This window comes from Ascaphus truei, chromosome 16, assembly GCF_040206685.1.
Source record: "Ascaphus truei isolate aAscTru1 chromosome 16, aAscTru1.hap1, whole genome shotgun sequence".
NCBI lineage: Eukaryota > Metazoa > Chordata > Amphibia > Anura > Ascaphidae > Ascaphus > Ascaphus truei.
In genome coordinates this window covers 12,470,694-12,489,944 of record NC_134498.1, presented here as the reverse complement: position 1 = coordinate 12,489,944, position 19,251 = coordinate 12,470,694, and the positions used below count along the sequence as shown (strand labels likewise).

At 42.9% G+C, this 19,251-nt stretch overlaps 1 protein-coding gene across 6 annotated transcripts in view; it reads right to left on the bottom strand.

Annotated features, from left to right (window-relative positions):
• LOC142467292 (uncharacterized) overlaps window positions 1-19,251 on the bottom strand; it is a 61,511-nt gene that overhangs the window by 19,907 nt on the left and 22,353 nt on the right. For all 6 annotated transcript variants that reach the window (XM_075572786.1, XM_075572784.1, XM_075572788.1 and 3 more), the window contains exons 4-8: window positions 14,560-14,863; window positions 10,093-10,183; window positions 9,354-9,449; window positions 4,797-4,880; window positions 1,304-1,505 (exon numbers count right to left, since the gene is read on the bottom strand). In XM_075572786.1, coding sequence (XP_075428901.1) covers window positions 1,304-1,505; window positions 4,797-4,880; window positions 9,354-9,449; window positions 10,093-10,183; window positions 14,560-14,863 — 777 coding nt within the window. The remainder of the gene's footprint in view (window positions 1-1,303; window positions 1,506-4,796; window positions 4,881-9,353; window positions 9,450-10,092; window positions 10,184-14,559; window positions 14,864-19,251) is intronic.

The following is a 19,251-nucleotide window of genomic DNA, read 5'->3' as shown; positions in this document are numbered from 1 at the left end:
TTTGCAAGTAAATAAGTTTTGGTGCTTATCCCATAAAGCAATAACAGACCATACGATACCGGTTGCAACACGACATCAAGGGACAGCACGCACGTAAGTAAATCATACATTTTATATATTTGATAGAAGACACAAAAAACGACGTTTGGGTATATGATTTACTTACCTGCGTGCTGTCCCTTGATGTCGTGTTGCAACCGGTATCGTATGAGATATATAGATATATATATATATATACACACATATATACATACACACATATATACACACACACACACACACACAGTATGAAAGGTTCCAGTGGGGACCGAAACATTGAGCTAATAAAGCTCACTACTTTTGAACATAGGAGGGCCTGCCCAGTTTTGCTTTTCGTGTACTTTGTGGACTGTATGCACCCTCTTTACCCTCACTCCATTTTTTTGAGTGCCCCTTTTCTGATTTTATAGATATTAACAGTCATAGTGGCTTAACAAATGAGTAGTATAGTGCAGTATCCTCTACTCAGTTCTGTTTTGTAAATTTCTGTAATGTGTTTATTACATGGATGGGAAGCAGAAACGTGTTTATTTCAGCTCCAAACACCTCCTGGTTCCCTGGAAAGTTACCGCTGGAGGTAGCTGCAGTACTGTCCTCTCCAGGGGGAATAAAAGGAGGGTTAAATCTCCTGCATCATGTGGGCCAATAGGAAGCCGCCACGTCCTGCGCAACGGATTCATATTGGCCCAAGTGATGAAGAGAATGTCAATGCCAGGAAGCGCTGGTGGCTCCTTTCCCGGCAAGTATCGGGGGACTAGGGGTTTTCACAGCTGAACTGGGGTAAGTTTAGCCCCGGGATCCCCTGCTTACCCCCTTCCCCCATGTAAATAAAAGGGGCAGGGACGGAGGATGGAGGGGAGCAGGGGGATGGAGGGAGGACAGAGGTATGCTGGAGGGGGGTCGGAGGAGCGCAGGGGCTGGAGGGGGGTCAGAGTGGGCAGGGGTGCAGGGGTATGGAGGAGTGCAGGGGGACGAGGGGCGCAGGGGGACGGCTCCTTTATAAAACAATTCTAAACGTTTTAAAAATGTTTTGGAGAAATGATTGTAACTATTTGATAAAGATTTATATCATATTTATGGTTAGAAAGTAGGAAGGAGGCTTCCTACATAGATCAAGGCTGTATGTAGAAAAGTAGTGGACCTGTGAAGTTGGATAAAAAGGAGGGGTGCTTTGTGCCCCCTAATACCATCACACGTCCAGCATTGATACAAAGTAAATAATGCAATCTAGATATGTATAGGAAATGAAGGAAGGGTTACTCACCGGTATGTGTCGATAAGGTGCATTGCAACTTGTTCGTGTCTGATCAGACATTTCTCATTCTTGACTGCCATCCAATCATCAAACGCGCTGCCTATATTAATGCGCTGATCATGCGCCATTTTATTTGTTTCCTTGCGACGAATGAGCCGTAACTGAGGTGTGAGCGCTGGCCGACCACGTTTGTTCGGAGGTTGTGAAATACCTAAATACATACACAACATTATTCAAGTTGCATTGTTACATAGTAGATAAGGTTGAAAAAAGAGATGTCTATCAAGTTCAACCTATGCTAAATTTAGACAACAGATACTTTATTCCATATCCGTACTTACAGTATATTGATCCAGAGGAAGGCAAACAAAACCCCAGTGACATATCATCCAATGATATCTCATATGGGGGAAATAAATTCCTTCCTGACTCCAAGAATTGGCAATCGGATTAATCCCTGGATCAACATCCTTCCCGTGTTATTGATTAAAGATGCAATTACACGTAGCCTGGCCAGAAAACTACCTAATGTAAGGAATGTACAAGCACCTCATTTTATTCCCTGAACTATTCTAACTGGCCAATAGCAATACATTTAGCCACCTTTATTTTTGGGGGGAAATGTAAGTCGCATTTCAAACGTGTCTATCAATCAAGTGTTTTATTTAACCTTATCCCATCCTGCCCTTATCATAGAGTCAATAAAAGTAAGTGGAGGGTGGGGGAAAGATGGGGGAAGTTCTGGCTGTCTGAGCACTTGTAAAACACTGTGAAAAAAGGAAGTATCCAGAGAAAATCAAACCCCTCCCCAACGTCTCAGCTCATCATGTTTACCAACTAACTTTAACAAATGACTTAAAAATACTTAGAAGTGTGGGATGTGGGTAATAAGGCATCAATCACCCACATGTAACCCCTTAAAAACCTGTCCCTGCCACATTGGCCCTAAGATATCAACATGGATATTGGGAGGCACATGATTGTTATTGCAGTTACCAAGCAAACCTCTTGTGTTTTCAAGCAGAAAATCTCTCCAAAAATGTGGAGGGTTTTGAACTAACCATGACATTACTGAGCCTGGTTTGTGACCCCTACCAGCTTCAAAACCAGACTCAAACAACTGCCTCTGAGTGGGTTGCTGATGCTGCACTCTCTCCCTGGGAGTCTGCTGTATAATAGGCAACGGCTCTAGGGAGTTTGTAAAAATGACTAGAAAGCCGACAGCTCATTTGCATGTATTTCCCAGAATCCTTATCTGCAGAGGGGACTGTGGCTTTACACAATTATCAGACCCACAATTGGAAGCTTCCTGGTTACAGAGATACTGTATGTGACATTAACAGTTTACCTATCCCAGAGGTTACATGTGAAGGGGAAAATAGCCGCCAACATGACAATCAGTAAGAGACATTGGGGCCTATTCTAGTAGCTTTGATAAAATCACTGCCAAATGGAACGGTTTGGCATTTGTGTTATCACTGTATTCAGAAAGAATTATCATAAGTCAGAAACCGTGAGGTAGAAAAATGCCAATACCGCTTTGGATAGCAGTACCTTCATCTCAGTCTTTTTTTAAGTTCTACCCGTGCGATCTTCCTGCAGTCTTTAAGCGATGCACAGAGAGCTATATCCCCTGCACAGCTGTTACAGGTGATCTCCATGCACAGCTGTTACAGGCGATCTCCCTGCACAGAGAGAGCTGCATCTCCCTGCACAGAGAGAGCTACATCTCCCTGCACAGCTGTTACAGGCGATCTCCATGAACAGAGAGAGCTGCATCTCCCTGCACAGAGAGCTATATCCCCTGCACAGCTGTTACAGGCGATCTCCCTGCACAGAGAGCTGCAGCTCCCTGCACAGCTGTTACAGGCGATCTCCCTGCACAGCTGTTACAGGCGATCTCCCTGCACAGAGAGCTGCATCTCCCTGCACAGCAGTTACAGGCGATCTCCCTACACAGCAGTTGCAGGCGATCTCCCTGCACAGTTGTTACAGGCGATCGCACTGTTTTTATATAAATTTTAATAACAGAGTATTGTAGCAGGGGGTCTCCGGAGCCGATATTAAAGCGTGTCAGCTTCGGAGACTCCCGGCTTCAATCCGATGCAGTGAAAAATATTTTTTTTTCTAAGTTATACGGCGGATCCCATCTCGCAACCCTCGAGTTGGTGAGATGAGAGCTGCGAGTTGCAGCCGCGATGTGATTATCGAACCTACTTAAATTGCTCGATATTTAAAAAAAATGCGAGTTTGAGCATCTTTTGAGCTCCCGCACAGTTTGTCTGAGCGGCAGCGCAAGCGATCGTGAAGAAGCGTTTCTCAAGCGAGTTTGGCAAGTTATCAAAGCTTTCTGAATAGCTACACTTGCAAACTCGTTCGAGAAGTGCCCAAAATGCTCGATAAGTCTCTTTTCAAAGCTACTAGAATAGGCCCCATTGACGGAATGCACCCGTGGAAATCATATGCGTGGTAAGCAGGGCCCGGTCTTGGCATAGGCAGAGTATTTGCCCTGGGGGTGGCAGCTGACAGCGGCCCAGCTTTATTTTTGTCAGCAACACTTCTGTTATTAATTACAGCAACTTTTTTCTTCTTGATGGCGATAAATAACGATGACAACAAGAGTTTAGAAAGCCCAACATGCATTGCGCATGTGCTTAGGTTTGGGGGGGGCAGACCGGTGTGCACGTTTCAGCCTGAAAGAAGCGGAAGAGTCTGGACTCACTGCAGGAACAGTGTGTAGTACTAGTGTGTGTTGCTACTTCTGCTGCGACAGCAGACACGTCCGGACTGAGGCAGGTACTGGCGCCCCACAGTACCCCACTTCCCTTCTCTCAACCCTGCCCTGGAGCGGTGAGCCCCATCCACCACCCTGAATCACCCCCCAGGAGCCCCATCAATAATGCACTGTGTGTGTGTGGATCCCGTGTGCGTGTGAGTTTCCCATTATCTGTTAGGATCAGCAACTTTCCCCCCATACTTTTTAAGGAGTGTAACGCCATTGAGGAGCCTTGAAAACACGCAATGTTTTCATACCAGGGATTTTCCCTTTGATTGGCTGCAGGCATAGATGAAAGGATTACGAGATGTTAAAAAAAAACAATATTTTAGTTCAAATGTACTGTACTTTCTAAAAAAAAAAAAAAAAAAATGTTTTTTCTCTCATTCTTGGTTGGTCTGAGCCAGGGGGTATCAAGATGGAACTTTCCCACCCTGAGGCACGTACCTGTGCATTTCCTGCCCCACACTGTAGCCATTTTGGGTTTATTTTATTATGAATATCACAAGAACCAAAAGGATTGGGCAGGAATTATGGGCTCGAGTGCAATGCCCTTTGGTTTTGATCATTAAAAACATTTAACATTAGGAAAGTAATTGTAGGTGCGAGGATTCTCTGATTGTAGCTTATTTCTAAAACGACTGTAGTACTTTTTCCTGTTGCAGCTACTTCTTGAATGAGGCTCTGAAATGCCCACATTTCTGTACCTGACATATTCTTGTTTACCTTGCTCAGAGATGAGAGGATAACGGAAGCTATCCTGTTCTTTCTTGATACTTGACAGTACATCTGTATTAAATGTCGAGTTGTCTTACGAAGAAAAGAAAAACACACAATTGGTATTACATAGCAATCAGAAAACAAAAACTCAAACGTAGACTGTGTTAGGATAACATCAGGACACGGAAACAGAGGGGCTCTAACTTTAATGCTGCAGTGCCACTCAGACACTTCAATGTTTATTTATTCAAATTGTCGTTCTCTTTACATATTCATTACACACCTCTTTGTGGAATCTTCCAGTAGTTTTCTTCTTTTTTTAAAGAAATCCAAAATTTTACAGGGAACTCTTAAAAATGGCTGCCTTACAGCACAGCTGTAGAGTTGCTGCTGCATTATTTCCCCTGTCCGGTCCGTGCTTCAAAGTAGCCCCTAAGAAAAGCAGCATATATTGTGTACACTACTTTTTGCCATTAGGCTTTCGGTACAGTCCTATTAAGCTATCTACATCAGATTGCAATACATTTGAAGCGTTCATCCATTAACACCTTCTCTATATTAAACATAACTTTCATACTTTAACCCTTAGAGTGCTATTATGATGTTCTCCGGATGTTACAGGTGGTGGTACTCTAGGGGCTCTTATGATGTTTTGTGAATCTCAGGGCACGTTGGCTCATTTGTAAGGCAGATTGCATTAGCTTGTCTCTGTGTCATTCAGGGGCAGGTCACTATCAGGTGATAGCTTTGACGGTAGGGTAACTATGGCTGTTGTTAATAAAGACCAAGCCTGCCATTACCCCTACCTGTCGATAATACACTGGTATGTTATGTGTATGTATAATGTATTATGTTTTTAACCTGTTTCCAGCACCTCAGGGACCAGGAGTTAATTTTGTTTGCAGGTAAAATGTTGCAAAAGTGTCTGGGACCTTTCCCTGTAGTATTTTGCATGTTACATTTCTACCCACCAATCAGGGGCTGGGCACGTAAACAGCACCTGGCTCTGAATGTTTCAATATTGTGGGTTTAGTGTATAAAAAGGTGGGGAGGGAGACTAGTTAGACTGAAGTGAGCCATAAGAGTTACATAGTTACATAGTAGACGAGGTTGAAAAAATACATAGGTCCATCAAGTTCAACCTATGCTAAATTTAGACAACAGATACTTTATCCTATATCTATACTTACTTATTGATCCAGAGGAAGACAAACAAAAAACCCCATTAAGGGGAAAAATTAATTCCTTCCCGACTCCAAGAAATGGCAATCGGATTAATCCCTGGATCAACATCCTTCCCATATATACTTATTTGGTATATCACTGTATACCTTTCCTATCTAAAAAGAGGTCCAACCTTTTTTTGAAAAAATCTATTGTATCTGCCATCACAGTCTCCATGGGTAATGAGTTCCACATTTTAACTGCCCTTACTGTAAAGAACCCTATCCTTTGTTGCTGGTGAAATTTCCTTTCCTCCAACCTTAAGGGATGGCCCCGAGTCCTTTGTACTGCCTGTGGGATGAATAGTTCTTTTGAAAGCTCCTTGTATTATCCCCGAATATATTTGTATATAGTTATCATATCCCCTCTTGGGGGATACAGCATAAGTTGTTGCTGTAACCGAGAGAGGCTGCAGTGTCCACTCCTGTGCTGGTGTCAGGCCTGGAATTCTATTTCAGAGGACATTGCAGGGAAGAAAGAACAGGGGAAATCTCTGCAAGGGGGCCCTGCAACTAGGTCTGCAGGGTTTCCCCGGTTGGGTATGATCTGTTTATATGCCAGTTGTGGATACTTTTTTTCCAATAAATTAATTTTAGAAACTCTTGTGTTTCTGTCTGGCGAGTTGATCCCTGGTATTAGTCCTGGTCTCCCCTGACAATAGCTACATAAATGATCACAAAGCCCCAATTCTGAAAGACATGCAGCACCCAAAGGGTTAAAATTTATTGTTAAGCTTTCTAAATGTAGGTTCACAGACTTGGAAGTGCAGAAGAAATATGAAACACATTGCTTTCATTGGGCGCTACCAGCTCCTCTAAGGTTTTGCAGATAAGAACAGTCTCATAAGACATGCTTTATTTAGTTTGTTAGTTCATTATGAAGGAGATGTGGTAAGAATGAATCGCCCAGAGCAATTGGTTCAGACGATATTCAGCTCTTCCTGCCAAAAAATGATTGTGGACAGAGGCATGCCTTGGATACGGTACACTTATTTAGTACAGTAGAGTTTCGGTTATCCAACCTAAGCGGGACCAATACCGTGTCGGACAACTGAAAATGACGGATAACACGGAAAGTATTATCCACTATTTCCGCCCCCCCCTTCTCACTTACCAGTGGCGGTGGTGGCAGAAGAGGAGGACTGAAGACCATGGGAGCGGAGCGGCACAGGAGGAAGACAGCTGGTGGCGGGAGAAGAGGACCATGTCAGTGGAGGGAAGACTTTGAGACTGCGGGCGGCGGCAGGACAAGACATGTAATCGAAGCAGGAGCAGAGCAGCACAAGAGAACAGCAGGGGAGGAATGCGCTGTAACATTCCGGTTACATCGCATTCCTCCCTTGCCGTATCCTGTGCTGCTCTGCTCCGATTACATGTCTTCTCCTGCCGCTACCCGCTGTCTCAACTTCTTGCTTCCACTGACATGGTCCTTTTCTACCGCCGCCAGCTATCTTCTTCCTGTGCCGCTCCCATGGTCTCCAGTCCTCCTCTTCTGCCACCAGTAAGCCTGGTAAGTGAGAAGGGGGGCGATGTCGGATAAAACCGAGTGTCAGTTAACTGAAAGTCGGATAACCGAGACTCTACTGTAGTTCACCGACATGGACTTGACTGATATTTTTTTTTTAACAATACGGAGAAATCGGACAACGTCTGCTGAACTGAGGGACTTCCTGGAGTAAAACCAGAATCGCCCTGCTCTAGGAGAGACAGCAGTGCGTTAACCTGCACTAAGGACTTAAATGTAAGCAATATTTGTGTAAGAAATGGTTCCAACGTCTCCGTCAACTTGTAAAGCCATCATCAGAGATCAACTGGTACGATGTTAGTAGCTATTGCATAGATGTCACAGTGTGACTTTATGTCTGGAAGTAAATTTGTAACCCTTAAAGTAGAAATTCATGGCGTTTTTTTCGTGTTTTTTTTCTTCCATTTTTTAATATCGGTTTAAAGCAGGGGGTTTCTGGAGCTGAACTCCATTCATTTCAGCTCCTTGGATTTCTAGCTTCCGGAGATACTTACCTCTGTAGAGGATGCCGGTAGCTGCTCCGGCTGAGCTAGCTGGGGATTGAAGCTTAAAGCTCCGGCGTCACATGGGCCAATAGGAAACCAAACCTTTTTTCCCCCCTCATAGGAGCCGAGAGTTCAGGTATATATTTTTTTCCACTATGAATTCTCTATTACCTGTGCACTGGGCAAAGAGTGTCGCTATCTCATTGTGTTACAGATATAGATATATATATATATATATATACATATATATATATATATATATATATATATATATATACATACAGTGGTGTGAAAAATAAAGTACACCCTCTTTAAATACTATGGTTTTTACATATCAGGACATAACACGTGTGGAGCCAGTGGAAGACATTGTGAAGCGTATACAGCTTAGCTGGGGACGGACGGTGTATTATACTCAGAAATGCGAGTGACTTGCTGTTTTGTGAGTTGAACCATTGATGATTTTTATAGTGTAATAAATTGTTCAAGCAATGTTACACTAGGAGAGTGCGCCTCTCTTTTTCCCTTCCCCCTTTTATTTATTTTCAGATTATCTATGGGAGTGGTTTTCCCTGTGGAGAAGGCAGCCAGCGGATCCTAACTTTCTTTCACTGGAACATATATTTTCACTGCTTGGACTTTTAAAGGATTAAGTATTTTTATTATTTTGTATTAATAATTCAGTGTGGTCTAGGCTCCTTTCTAGCTGGGATAGTTTGTTCAAGTGGTTCTATATTTAGTACTATTTAGAACTATAGTCCATTTTAGCGCTGTTTTTTATTTCTGTGTGTGATATATATATATTTTTTTTTTTATGCCACAACTACAGCCTTGATTCCCATAGTCTTTGTCTGTCTGGAGCGCTCTCTTCTCTTTTTGTCACTATGATTTCCTTTTTATTTGAATCTGTCATTATCTCCTAGTATGATGTCCACCCCAACATTCTGAGCCCCTTTGGAAAGCCCCTGCACCCGTTCCCCCTCTCACTCACTCACCAGTGGGGCCAGCATTCCAAATTGGGAAACAGCGCTCTAAAGGGAAGGGATTAAGATGCTGGAAAGTCCTTTTTTATCACTTCTCTTCACTGCATAAAAAGCATTTTGAATGTATTTTCTATTGGCTGCTGGAACGAGATCAGACCCCGCAGCTATTTTGTGTCCATCATGCAACTATCCTTGCCCGGTGGAGAAAACCCTAAGTCGTTCGGGAAAATGGTGGTCCCTGGAGGTTGGGTGACCATGGATCAGCTCCCCGGTTCAGAAGAGTGACAAATAAAAGCGACCAGTGCTTTAAAAGTAGTGAGAAACAACAAACAGTTTATACTGCATACCTTTTAGCTGTGCGCTTCTATGTTCACAGTTTGTTGATCCATTGCAATCATCTTTTTGTTTCGCATCTAATGATACTTCATGTTTAACACGGTCTCCTATTCACAGGGAAAGATGATATAAAACACTTACAGTGAACAAACCAACATAGTTCCCATAATGTATGCAGCAATAACATACAATTAAATGTACAGTTAGAGCACATTCCTACTCAAAATACACTAATGGTATATCAGGTTCAGTCTCTCGCCTCCTAAACAATTATACCTATTATATTAACCCTCAAGAAGGCAACCAAGTAGTCCTCATGCAGTCTAAATGTCATTCAAATCAAGGCATCTACTTAAGGAAACTCAAGTATTGTTATGACATTTTCTTTAAAGAAGCATGATATATTTAGGACCCATCTCCACGAATAAGACCAACATATAACATAGGCTATGCAAATACGACCATTTAAAGCCTTCTATCTATCTATAGAGAACAGAAACGTAAAACGGGTTTGAACTCAACATTTACAGCTTTTTATACGTCCCCATACAGTGTAATTCCTTCCCCATATTCAAGCAAAAAACCAAGGTTATGTATTATGTTGGCTGTAAGATGTAAGTAAAGGAGATTGTTACTTTAGCACTTTTTTTTATATCATTAACATTATTTGAGCTGTTCATGGAGCTCCTGCACATTGTCCAGACGAGGATGGAAAAAAGGTTCCCCAACCACCAACCATGGAAAACACACCTCTCTTAAAAATGTATTTCTTCTGAATAAGGGGGATCTGACAGTGACAGGCAACTGAAGTTCTGCACCAAGAAAAACTCTCCTTCAGAGACTAAAGAAAAAAAATGGGCTTGTATTATTACTCGTAATTAATTAGTAATTACTGCTTTAACTAAACAGGTTCTTAAAATTATACACAAAATCGACTCAGGATCACCCCCCCCTTATTTGAAATAAATAAATGAGACAGACCAGAGAAGGGGTCCTCGTGCATAAAAAGTTCGTTTTACTTCTTGAACTACCAAGTTCTGTATATAAATTTAGCATAGGTTGAACTTGATGGACGTATGTCTTTTTTCCACCTCATCTACTATGTAACTATGTAAAATTCTCTCAGATGATGCACACTATGCCCCTTATCCCACTCTGCCCAAAGCCCCGAATGAAGCCAGTATGTGCTGCATGTTACTCGGTGCTGTGCTGATTGGTGCTCGATTTACCGTTCTCTGAATTCGGAGGATCCTGAAACTTTATATTGTCTTCTCTCCTAATCTGGCATAAAATATCCGGATTTAACCCTGGAATATCTTTTAAAGAAAAGCACATGAAAGCATGTGTTATATCAAATTCGTAGGAAGTTATTCATTAAACTGCCATAGTGCTAGTCAGCATAAGGAGAGTGTCTGTGTGATAGTGTCCCGATTAGCAGCATCACAGTTTAATTAATAGCACCGATCGCTTCTGACCCCTAATTCCTTCAGTGTTGGGGAGACAATTTAACTCTTTCACTTCCTGGGATATATTGCAATCCAGGGGTGGCCAAACTCAGTATTCAACCACCACCAACAGGCCATGTGTTAAGGATATCTCGGCTTCAGCATAGGTGGCTCAATCACAATGACTGAGCCACCTGTGCTGAAGCGGAGATATCCTTCAAACCTGACCTGGTGGTGACTCTTGAGTACTGAGTTTGGCCACCCATTTAATATGTTTGGAAAGCTTCCTAAATTGTTTGCTGTAATATTCAGGATATTCGTTGCACATGACACTATACAGATAATAAATACTTGTCATTCAGAAGAGTTTTGTTAACATTGGTACATGCATCTTGATTGTTTATTAGTTTGCAGTCGTCCGCCGAATCAAACTGAACATGTCAAAAACGAAGCTCCTCATTTTCTCCCTGGCCCTACTGCCCCCTTAGGCCTCGGTCCCAGTGTCCACTGCTGTGCTCGCTACGGCGCGCGCTGCAGGAACAAGTTCCTCAATGGGGCCGGTCCCAGCAGCTGCCTGCGCGTAGCGATCGCGATGCGCTACAAGATTTTCTGCTGACAACAATTTTGCGTTTTCTTGTTTGCGACGGAGCTCTGGCCACGTCACGCGGTGGGTCACCAATGAGGGTGGACCTGCCTCGTTACGTCATGGCTGCGCCCGCGTCACGCCCCCCCTCCCCCACCCCCTGTCGAATCTCCTTCTCTACACCTGCAGCTGACCCCACAGACCGCAGCTTTCACTCATGCACCAGTGAGGACTGGGGCCGTAGCTTTACACATTACTGTTGGCAGTACTATCATACATCCAGTATCACAAGCACGCTGCCTACGGGTCACACTCGTCTCCTCGCTCACATTCTCTTCTCACATTCAAAATGTAGTTACATCTGTTGTTTTTTCCTCTGCAATATTACAAAGATACGCCCTTTCCTCAGTTGCTCTACTGTTAAAACTCTGACGCAGGCCCTTATTCTCTCCCGTCTCGGCTACTGTAACCTCCTGCTGTCCGGCCTTCCTGCCTTTCACCTGTCTCCCCTACAATCTATCCTAAACGCTGCTGCCAGAATCACTCTGCTCTTTCCTAGATCTGTCTCAGCGCCTCCCCTGCTGAAATCACTCTCCCGGCTAACGATCAAATCCCGCATCTCACGCAATTCTCCTCACTTTTAATGCTATACACTCTTCTGGCCCACCTTACATCTCAGCCCTAATTTCTCGCTATGCACCATCCCGACTCTTGCGTTCTGCTCAAGGATGTCTTCTCTCTACCCCTTTTGTATCTAAAACCCTCTCTTGCCTTAAATCTTTCACTCACTGCTCCACACCTCTGGAGTGCCCTTCCCCTCAATATCCGACTAGCATCCTCTCTATTCACCTTTAAGACCGATCTTAAAATCCACCTCCTTAATGCAGCATATGGGAAGCTCTGTAGCTGATTCTATACACTTTATACATCGACTGTAGCCCTTTGTAATGGAGGGTGGACACAAGAAATCTGACGTCTTAGTCACAAGACTGATAATTTAGACTTAAGACATTAGAGCAGTGGTGTTCAACCTTTTTTTAGTTAAAGAACCCTATATATTGTGAAATTCTGCAGAACCCCAACCCTCTCTAATAGCGTGTCTGAGATCAGATGCATTGTAAGGAACCCCAACCCCCTCTAATAGCGCGTCTGAGATCAGATGCATTGTAAGGAACCCCAACCCTCTCTAATAGTGCGTCTGAGATCAGATGCATTGTAAGGAACCCCAACCCTCTCTAATAGTGTGTCTGAGATCAGATGCATTGTAAGGAACCCCAATCCTCTCTAATAGCGCGTCTGAGATCAGATGCATTTTAAGGAACCCCAACCCTCTCTAATAGCATGTCTGAGATCAGATGCATTGTAAGGAACCCCAACCCTCTCTAATAGCACGTCTGAGATCAGATGCATTGTAAGGAACCCCAACCCTCTCTAATAGCGCGTCTGAGATCAGATGCATTGTAAATTCTTCTGTATTTGGTAAAATTTTGAAATGGGCTGAAAACTGCAGGGAACCCTTTAGAGATGCCCGGGGAACCCAAAGGTTCCTAAGAATCATGGTTGAAAAACCCAGCATAAGAAGAACAGTCACATTGATTTGTGCTATAGCTGCAGTGGAAGCACTGTATGCTAGGAGAGAACGGGGAAAAGCAATGTTGCAGACATGTCTGAGACGTGAATGTGCTCCCAGGTGATATCTTTTTATTTGTTGTATTGCTAAACAGACACATGGATAGTCCAAGTCAATTTCTAAACTAACCACTAGATGGTAACATAACACTACAAAAAAATGACTGAATATGGGACAATCACAGCAGTATTCTTGACTCATTGAGATACCGTATGACCAGTATTTGGAAAAGGCTGACATTTCAGTAGCCAGACTGAAAATATCCCAGCCAAATAAAATGGCTTCCCCCAAACCCTACAAGAAAATATTTGAAATGAATAATCACAACACCTTTATGTGTGCTTCTGTATGGATGTTCCCTTTCATGTATCCCATTCTTGCTTCCTATGTAATCTCTGTATGTGCAGCTGGGGTAATACACAAGGAGCCAGAGCTGGGGACCAAATGTTGGTGCTATGTTTCTATAATCTCCCCTTACTAACGTCCGTGTTTTTGTTGTTTTTTTTTTTACAAGATTTGGGTCCTCCAGAAAGAACCACACTATACGGCTCCGGGGACCCCAGGGTTCCTCACTGGCGACGTTAACGAAAATACTGTTTTTTTTTTTAAAAGGGGGTTTAAATGGCCATCAAATAGGAAATGATGATTATGTTGCAGCTTCCTATTAGCCCAAGATCTGGCGGCCATTTTGTTTCCCTTGAGGGAGATTTAAACCCATTCACTTCACCGGTAACTATCTCAGAACTAGTGTGACTGTGGTGGTCATAGCACTGGAGGATAATCGCGGCAGACACGGTCTCCGGCGCCGCTAACTTTTGCTTCTTCGACTATGGTGGCGGAACAGGGAGTCTTGCTACTCTGTATTATATGCCTAAATGTATTTGCTTTATTACAACTGCTAAATGGTATGCAACATCCGTATACACAAAACGAGCACACACTTCCAATACCCTTTTCACTTAATGTAACCATGTATTTGTCATTATAACTCGGTGCCCAGGACATACTTGAAAACGAGAGGTAACTCTCACGGTATTACTTCCTGGTAAAACATTTTATAAATAAATAAATCCGCAGTATACAGTACATATATTCGGACATACGTATGTGTGAAAGTCACTGCAAGTCACTGAATCTCACACCAGTGTGACTGTGTTCGGACTATGCTTCTCATTGGTATTTGTTTGTGTAACAGTGTGTGTCTGCAAGTGTGGTAGTGAATTTGTGCATTGGCGTTCAAGAGCCCCAGGTGCAAGAAACAGGGGGATAGCAACTATAAAGGGCTCTGCAATGTGTGGCTGGTCTCTCTGGCAGAGAAGGGGATAATATTTCCACTTACAGAATATTTGTCTTGTCTGACCCCCATATATTCTAAATTCCAATCGATGGCCCATAATATCAGAGATCGGGAGAGCCCATCTCTAAATATCAGAGCTCTGGAGAGCCCAGCTCTGAATATCAGAGCTCTGGAGAGCCCACCTCTACATACAGTATCAGAGATCGGGAGAGTCCGGTACAACGTCCAAAGCTGAGTGAATCATAGGCTTGTACAAACATACCATTTTCTTGGGGCAATGCAATATTCTTCTTAGTTTTATTCTTCGGTTTTTCGGAATGCTTAGGGTTCGGTTTTTCCGAATGCTTATGGTTCGGTTTTTCGGAATGCTTATGGTTCGGTTTTTCGGAATGCTTATGGTTCGGTTTTTCGGAATGCTTATGGTTCGGTTTTTCGGAATGCTTAAGGTTCGGTTTTTCGGAATGCTTATGGTTCGGTTTTTCGGAATGCTTATGGTTCGGTTTTTCGGAATGCTTATGGTTCGGTTTTTCGGAATGCTTATGGTTCTTCCTAGAGGAATTTGGAGTCTGGAAAAAAAGAAAAGTTAAATGAAGATGTGCATGGAATATTGTATAAAGCTGCCACTTAAAGAAGCATTCCCTAACTGGGAAGCATGGTGGTGCCCGGAGCTGAACCGCATTCATTTAAGCTCTGGTGACCCCTTGCTTCCAAAGATACACATCGCTAAAGTTGCTGCCGGTATCTCATGGAGGTTTAAAGATCCCTAGTCACGTGTGCCAATAGGAAACCACAATGAATGACATTGCAGCTTTCTATCATTTTTTAACAAATATTCAAGTCCTGGAACATTTGGGTAACAGTGATCATAACATGGTCTCATTTGAAATAAATGATCAAAAAACAGATTACTTGGGTTCAATAAAGACCTTAAACTTTAGAAAGGCAGATTTTAATAAACTGAGGTCTAATCTAGTAGTAATACAATGGGATGATGTTTTTGCAGGGAAAAATGTAGAAGATAAATGGGCAGTCTTTAAAACACTGTTAGAAAAGCACATTTATCAGTGTATACCCTTGGGCAATAAGTATAAAAGAAATAAGTCAAAACCAATGTGGCTAAATAAACAGGTAGGGGAGGAAATGGACAAGAAGAGGAAGGCGTTTAGATTCTTTAAGTCAGAAGGGACGGAGACATTGTATCAGAATTATAAGGAATGTAACAAAAATTGCAAAAGGGCAATCAAATTAGCAAAAATGGATAATGAAACAAGGATTGCAATAGAAAGTAAGGTCAACCCAAAAAAGTTCTTTAAGTACCTTAATAATAAAAAAATGAGAAAAGAAAATATAGGACCCTTTCAGTGTGAGATGGGTAGGCAGATTATTGGAGATAAGGAAAAAGCAGAGGTATTAAATAAATTCTTTGCCTCTGTGTTTACCAGGGAAGAATCAAGTTCAATAGTAGTGCCGCAGGAGGAAGCCACAACCTCCATATTAATGAACAATTGGTTAACTGAGGAAGAAGTTAATAAGCAACCTGAAAAAATTAAAGTAAATAAGGCACCTGGCCCGATGGCATACATCCAAGAGTTCTCAAGGAGTTAAGCTTAGTAATAGCAAAACCATTATATTTAATATTCAAGGACTCCATTTCCACAGGCTCAGTACCACAAGATTGGCGTAAAGCAGATGTGGTGCCTATATTTAAAAAGGGAGCTAGATCACAACGGGGAAATTACAGACCTGTAAGCCTGACTTCAATAGTAGGGAAACTACTTGAAGGTTTAATACGGGATAATATTCAGGAATACCTAATGGAAAACAAAATTATTAGTAATAGTCAGCATGGATTTATGAAGGATAGATCTTGCCAAACTAACCTTTTTTGTTTCTTTGAGGAGGTAAGTAGGAATTTAGACCAGGGTAATGCAGTTGATGTGGTCTGATGTACTAAATTGTGTAAAGTAATAGAATCAGAGCAGGATGTAATTTCTCTTCAGAAGGACTTGGAGAGACTGGAAACGTGGGCCGGTAAATGGCAGATGAGGTTTAATACAGATAAATATAAGGTTATGCATTTGGGATGCAAGAATAAAAAGGCCCCAGCAGAAAAGGAGACTGCGCTCGTCTGTTCTCTCCTGGATATCTCTGTTTATCCACCTCTCCCCCGCAGCTCCCAAATCCTCCGGCGATCACCCGGGACAACAGTCAGAAATACAATAAAGTTGGAGCGCAGAGAGAAAAGGGTGGTGTTAGACAAAATCACTTTAATGGGTAAAATAACATTTAAAACTTACAATTAGTAAAGCTGCATCGCCCATGGGGTTCCCAAGCCTGTCCTCACTAACACTGCCTCCCTCGGCAGTGTCCTAATGGACGAGGGAGGCAGTGTTAGTGAGGACAGGCTTGGGAACCCCATGGGCGATGCAGCTTTACTAATTGTAAGTTTTAAATGTTATTTTACCCATTAAAGTGATTTTGTCTAACACCACCCTTTTCTCTCTGCGCTCCAACTTTATTGTAAGAATAAAAAGGCGACTTACAAATTAAATGGAGATATATTGGGGGAATCCTTGATGGAGAAGGATTTAGGAGTGCTTGTAGACAGAAGGCTTAGCAATAGTGCCCAATGTCATGCAGTAGCTGCAAAGGCAAACAATATCTTATCTTGCATCAAACGGGCAATGGATGGAAGCGAAGTAAACATAATTATGCCCCTTTACAAAGCATTAGTAAGACCACACCTTGAATATGGAGTCCAATTTTGGGCACCAATCCTAAGAAAAGACATTATGGAACTAGAGAGAGTGCAGAGAAGAGCCACCAAATTAATAAAGGGGATGGACATTCTAACTTATGAGGAGAGGCTGGCTAAATTAGATTTATTTACATTAGAAAAGAGGCATCTAAGAGGGGATATGATAACTATATACAAATATATTCAGGGACAATACGAGGAGCTTTCAAAAGAACTATTCATCCCACGGGCAGTACAAAGGACTCTGGGCCATCCCTTAAGGTTGGAGGAAAGGAAATTTCACCAGCAACAAAGGAAAGGGTTCTTTACAGTAAGGGCAGTTAAAATGTGGAATTCATTACCCATGGAGACTGTGATGGCAGATACAATAGATTTGTTCAAAAAAAGGTTGGACATCTTTTTAGATGGGAAAGGTATACAGGGATATACCAAATAAGTAAACATGGGAAGGATGTTGATCCAGGGATTAATCCGATTGCCAATTCTTGGAGACAGGAAGGAATTAATTTTTCCCCTTAATGGGGTTTTTTGTTTGCCTTCCTCTGGATCAATAAGTAAGTATAGATATAGGATAAAGTATCTGTTGTCTAAATTTAGCATAGGTTGAACTTGATGGACCTACGTCTTTTTTCAACCTCATCTACTATGTAACTATGTAACTATTGTCCCCTAGTGACACAGGAACTTTAAACTTCTGTATTGACAGAACCGGGAGGTAAGTATCTCGGGCAGCAGGGGGTCCCCAGAGTGGATACTAATGAGGTTCAGCACCATAAACCCCGGCTTCCCATCGGTGATTAAAAATGATTTTCTGTCCATATTTACTAAAGCAGCCTTCTCCTACTGTATAATCATTTTAAGATCAATAGATGCAACTAAATAACTCCTTTGTTATAAGACTTAGGATCAAAATGGCCCTAATAAATTGCAAGCCAATTTGGGATGAGCGCATGGTTTCGTTATTTGTTCTGCTATAAGAAACCTTGCTGTCCATTGACTTAACTAGGCTGTAGGGTGTCTTTCAGCACGGGAAGGTGTCTCGTGGCATAAAACAGCAAAGTAAATATGGGCCATAGTTTAATGTCGCGTAATTATCTTATTACTACTGTAACGGGTGCTCGCCACAAACTGGACTGAACCGCGAGGCCGAGGTGGGGATATAGAAACACCGACCTGGAGCCGCGTAGCCGCGTCCGGAATGCAGATTCGTAGTCGTGGGTATACGGGTCATGGTAGAGTAAGGAACGTATATAAACTCGCCGTGTCCGGAGGTAGGAGAGGTTATAGATCGTTGGGGTCACTAGTCGTGGTCGGAGGTAGGAGAGACGGTTGGTAGCAGAAAGTAGCCAAGGTGCAGGTAAGATACTGCACGCCAAAACAAGGCACAGCAAGGCAAGGCACGACAGGGCAAAACAGAGTGCTTGCCACTAGCACGACATCACAAGTAAAAAACTATTATGCTCAGCCGATTTGGAGATGCAATCACTGAGCATATATGGACTAACAGCCAAAAGGTGAACGGCTGCACAAGAGAAGATGATACTAGAATCAAACCCCTGATTCGTTGCTGGGCGGGGTCTGGTTCAAACTCAGGGGCGGAGCCTGAACCCAATCCTGACATATCGGGGGCAGAGTCTGCGCCCGATGCATATGTCACGGGGGCGAAGCCTGCACCCGATCCACACAGTACCTCCCCCCCCCCGCACTTCAGGGGTGACCTCCGAGTGCTCTAGGAATGGTTTAGAGGGGTATCCCCAGTGGAATGCCCGAACTGGATGACGAGCGTGAAGTTGATCCCTGGGGATCCAGGAACGTTCCTCAGGACCAAAGCCCTTCCAATGGAATAGGTACTGGATTCTACCTCTGGACACCCTGGAGTCCAGTACCGTCTGAACTTCGAACTCTAGTTGCCTTTCCAATAAGACAGGTTCCGGAGGAGTCACAGGAACAGGAGACATAGGATCCTGTACAAAAGCTTTTAGTAGGGACATATGGAATACAGACAATCTTCATGGAGGCTGGAAGGCAAAAGCCGGTATGCCACCGGATTGACCCTCTCGATGATAGAGAAAGAACCAATAAATCTGGGAGGTAGCTTCGCAGTAGGTGCCCTTAATCTGATGTTTTTGGTAGAAAGTCATACCTTGTCACCCGGATGATATGCTGGTATATCACAACGATGCCCATCTGCCTGCC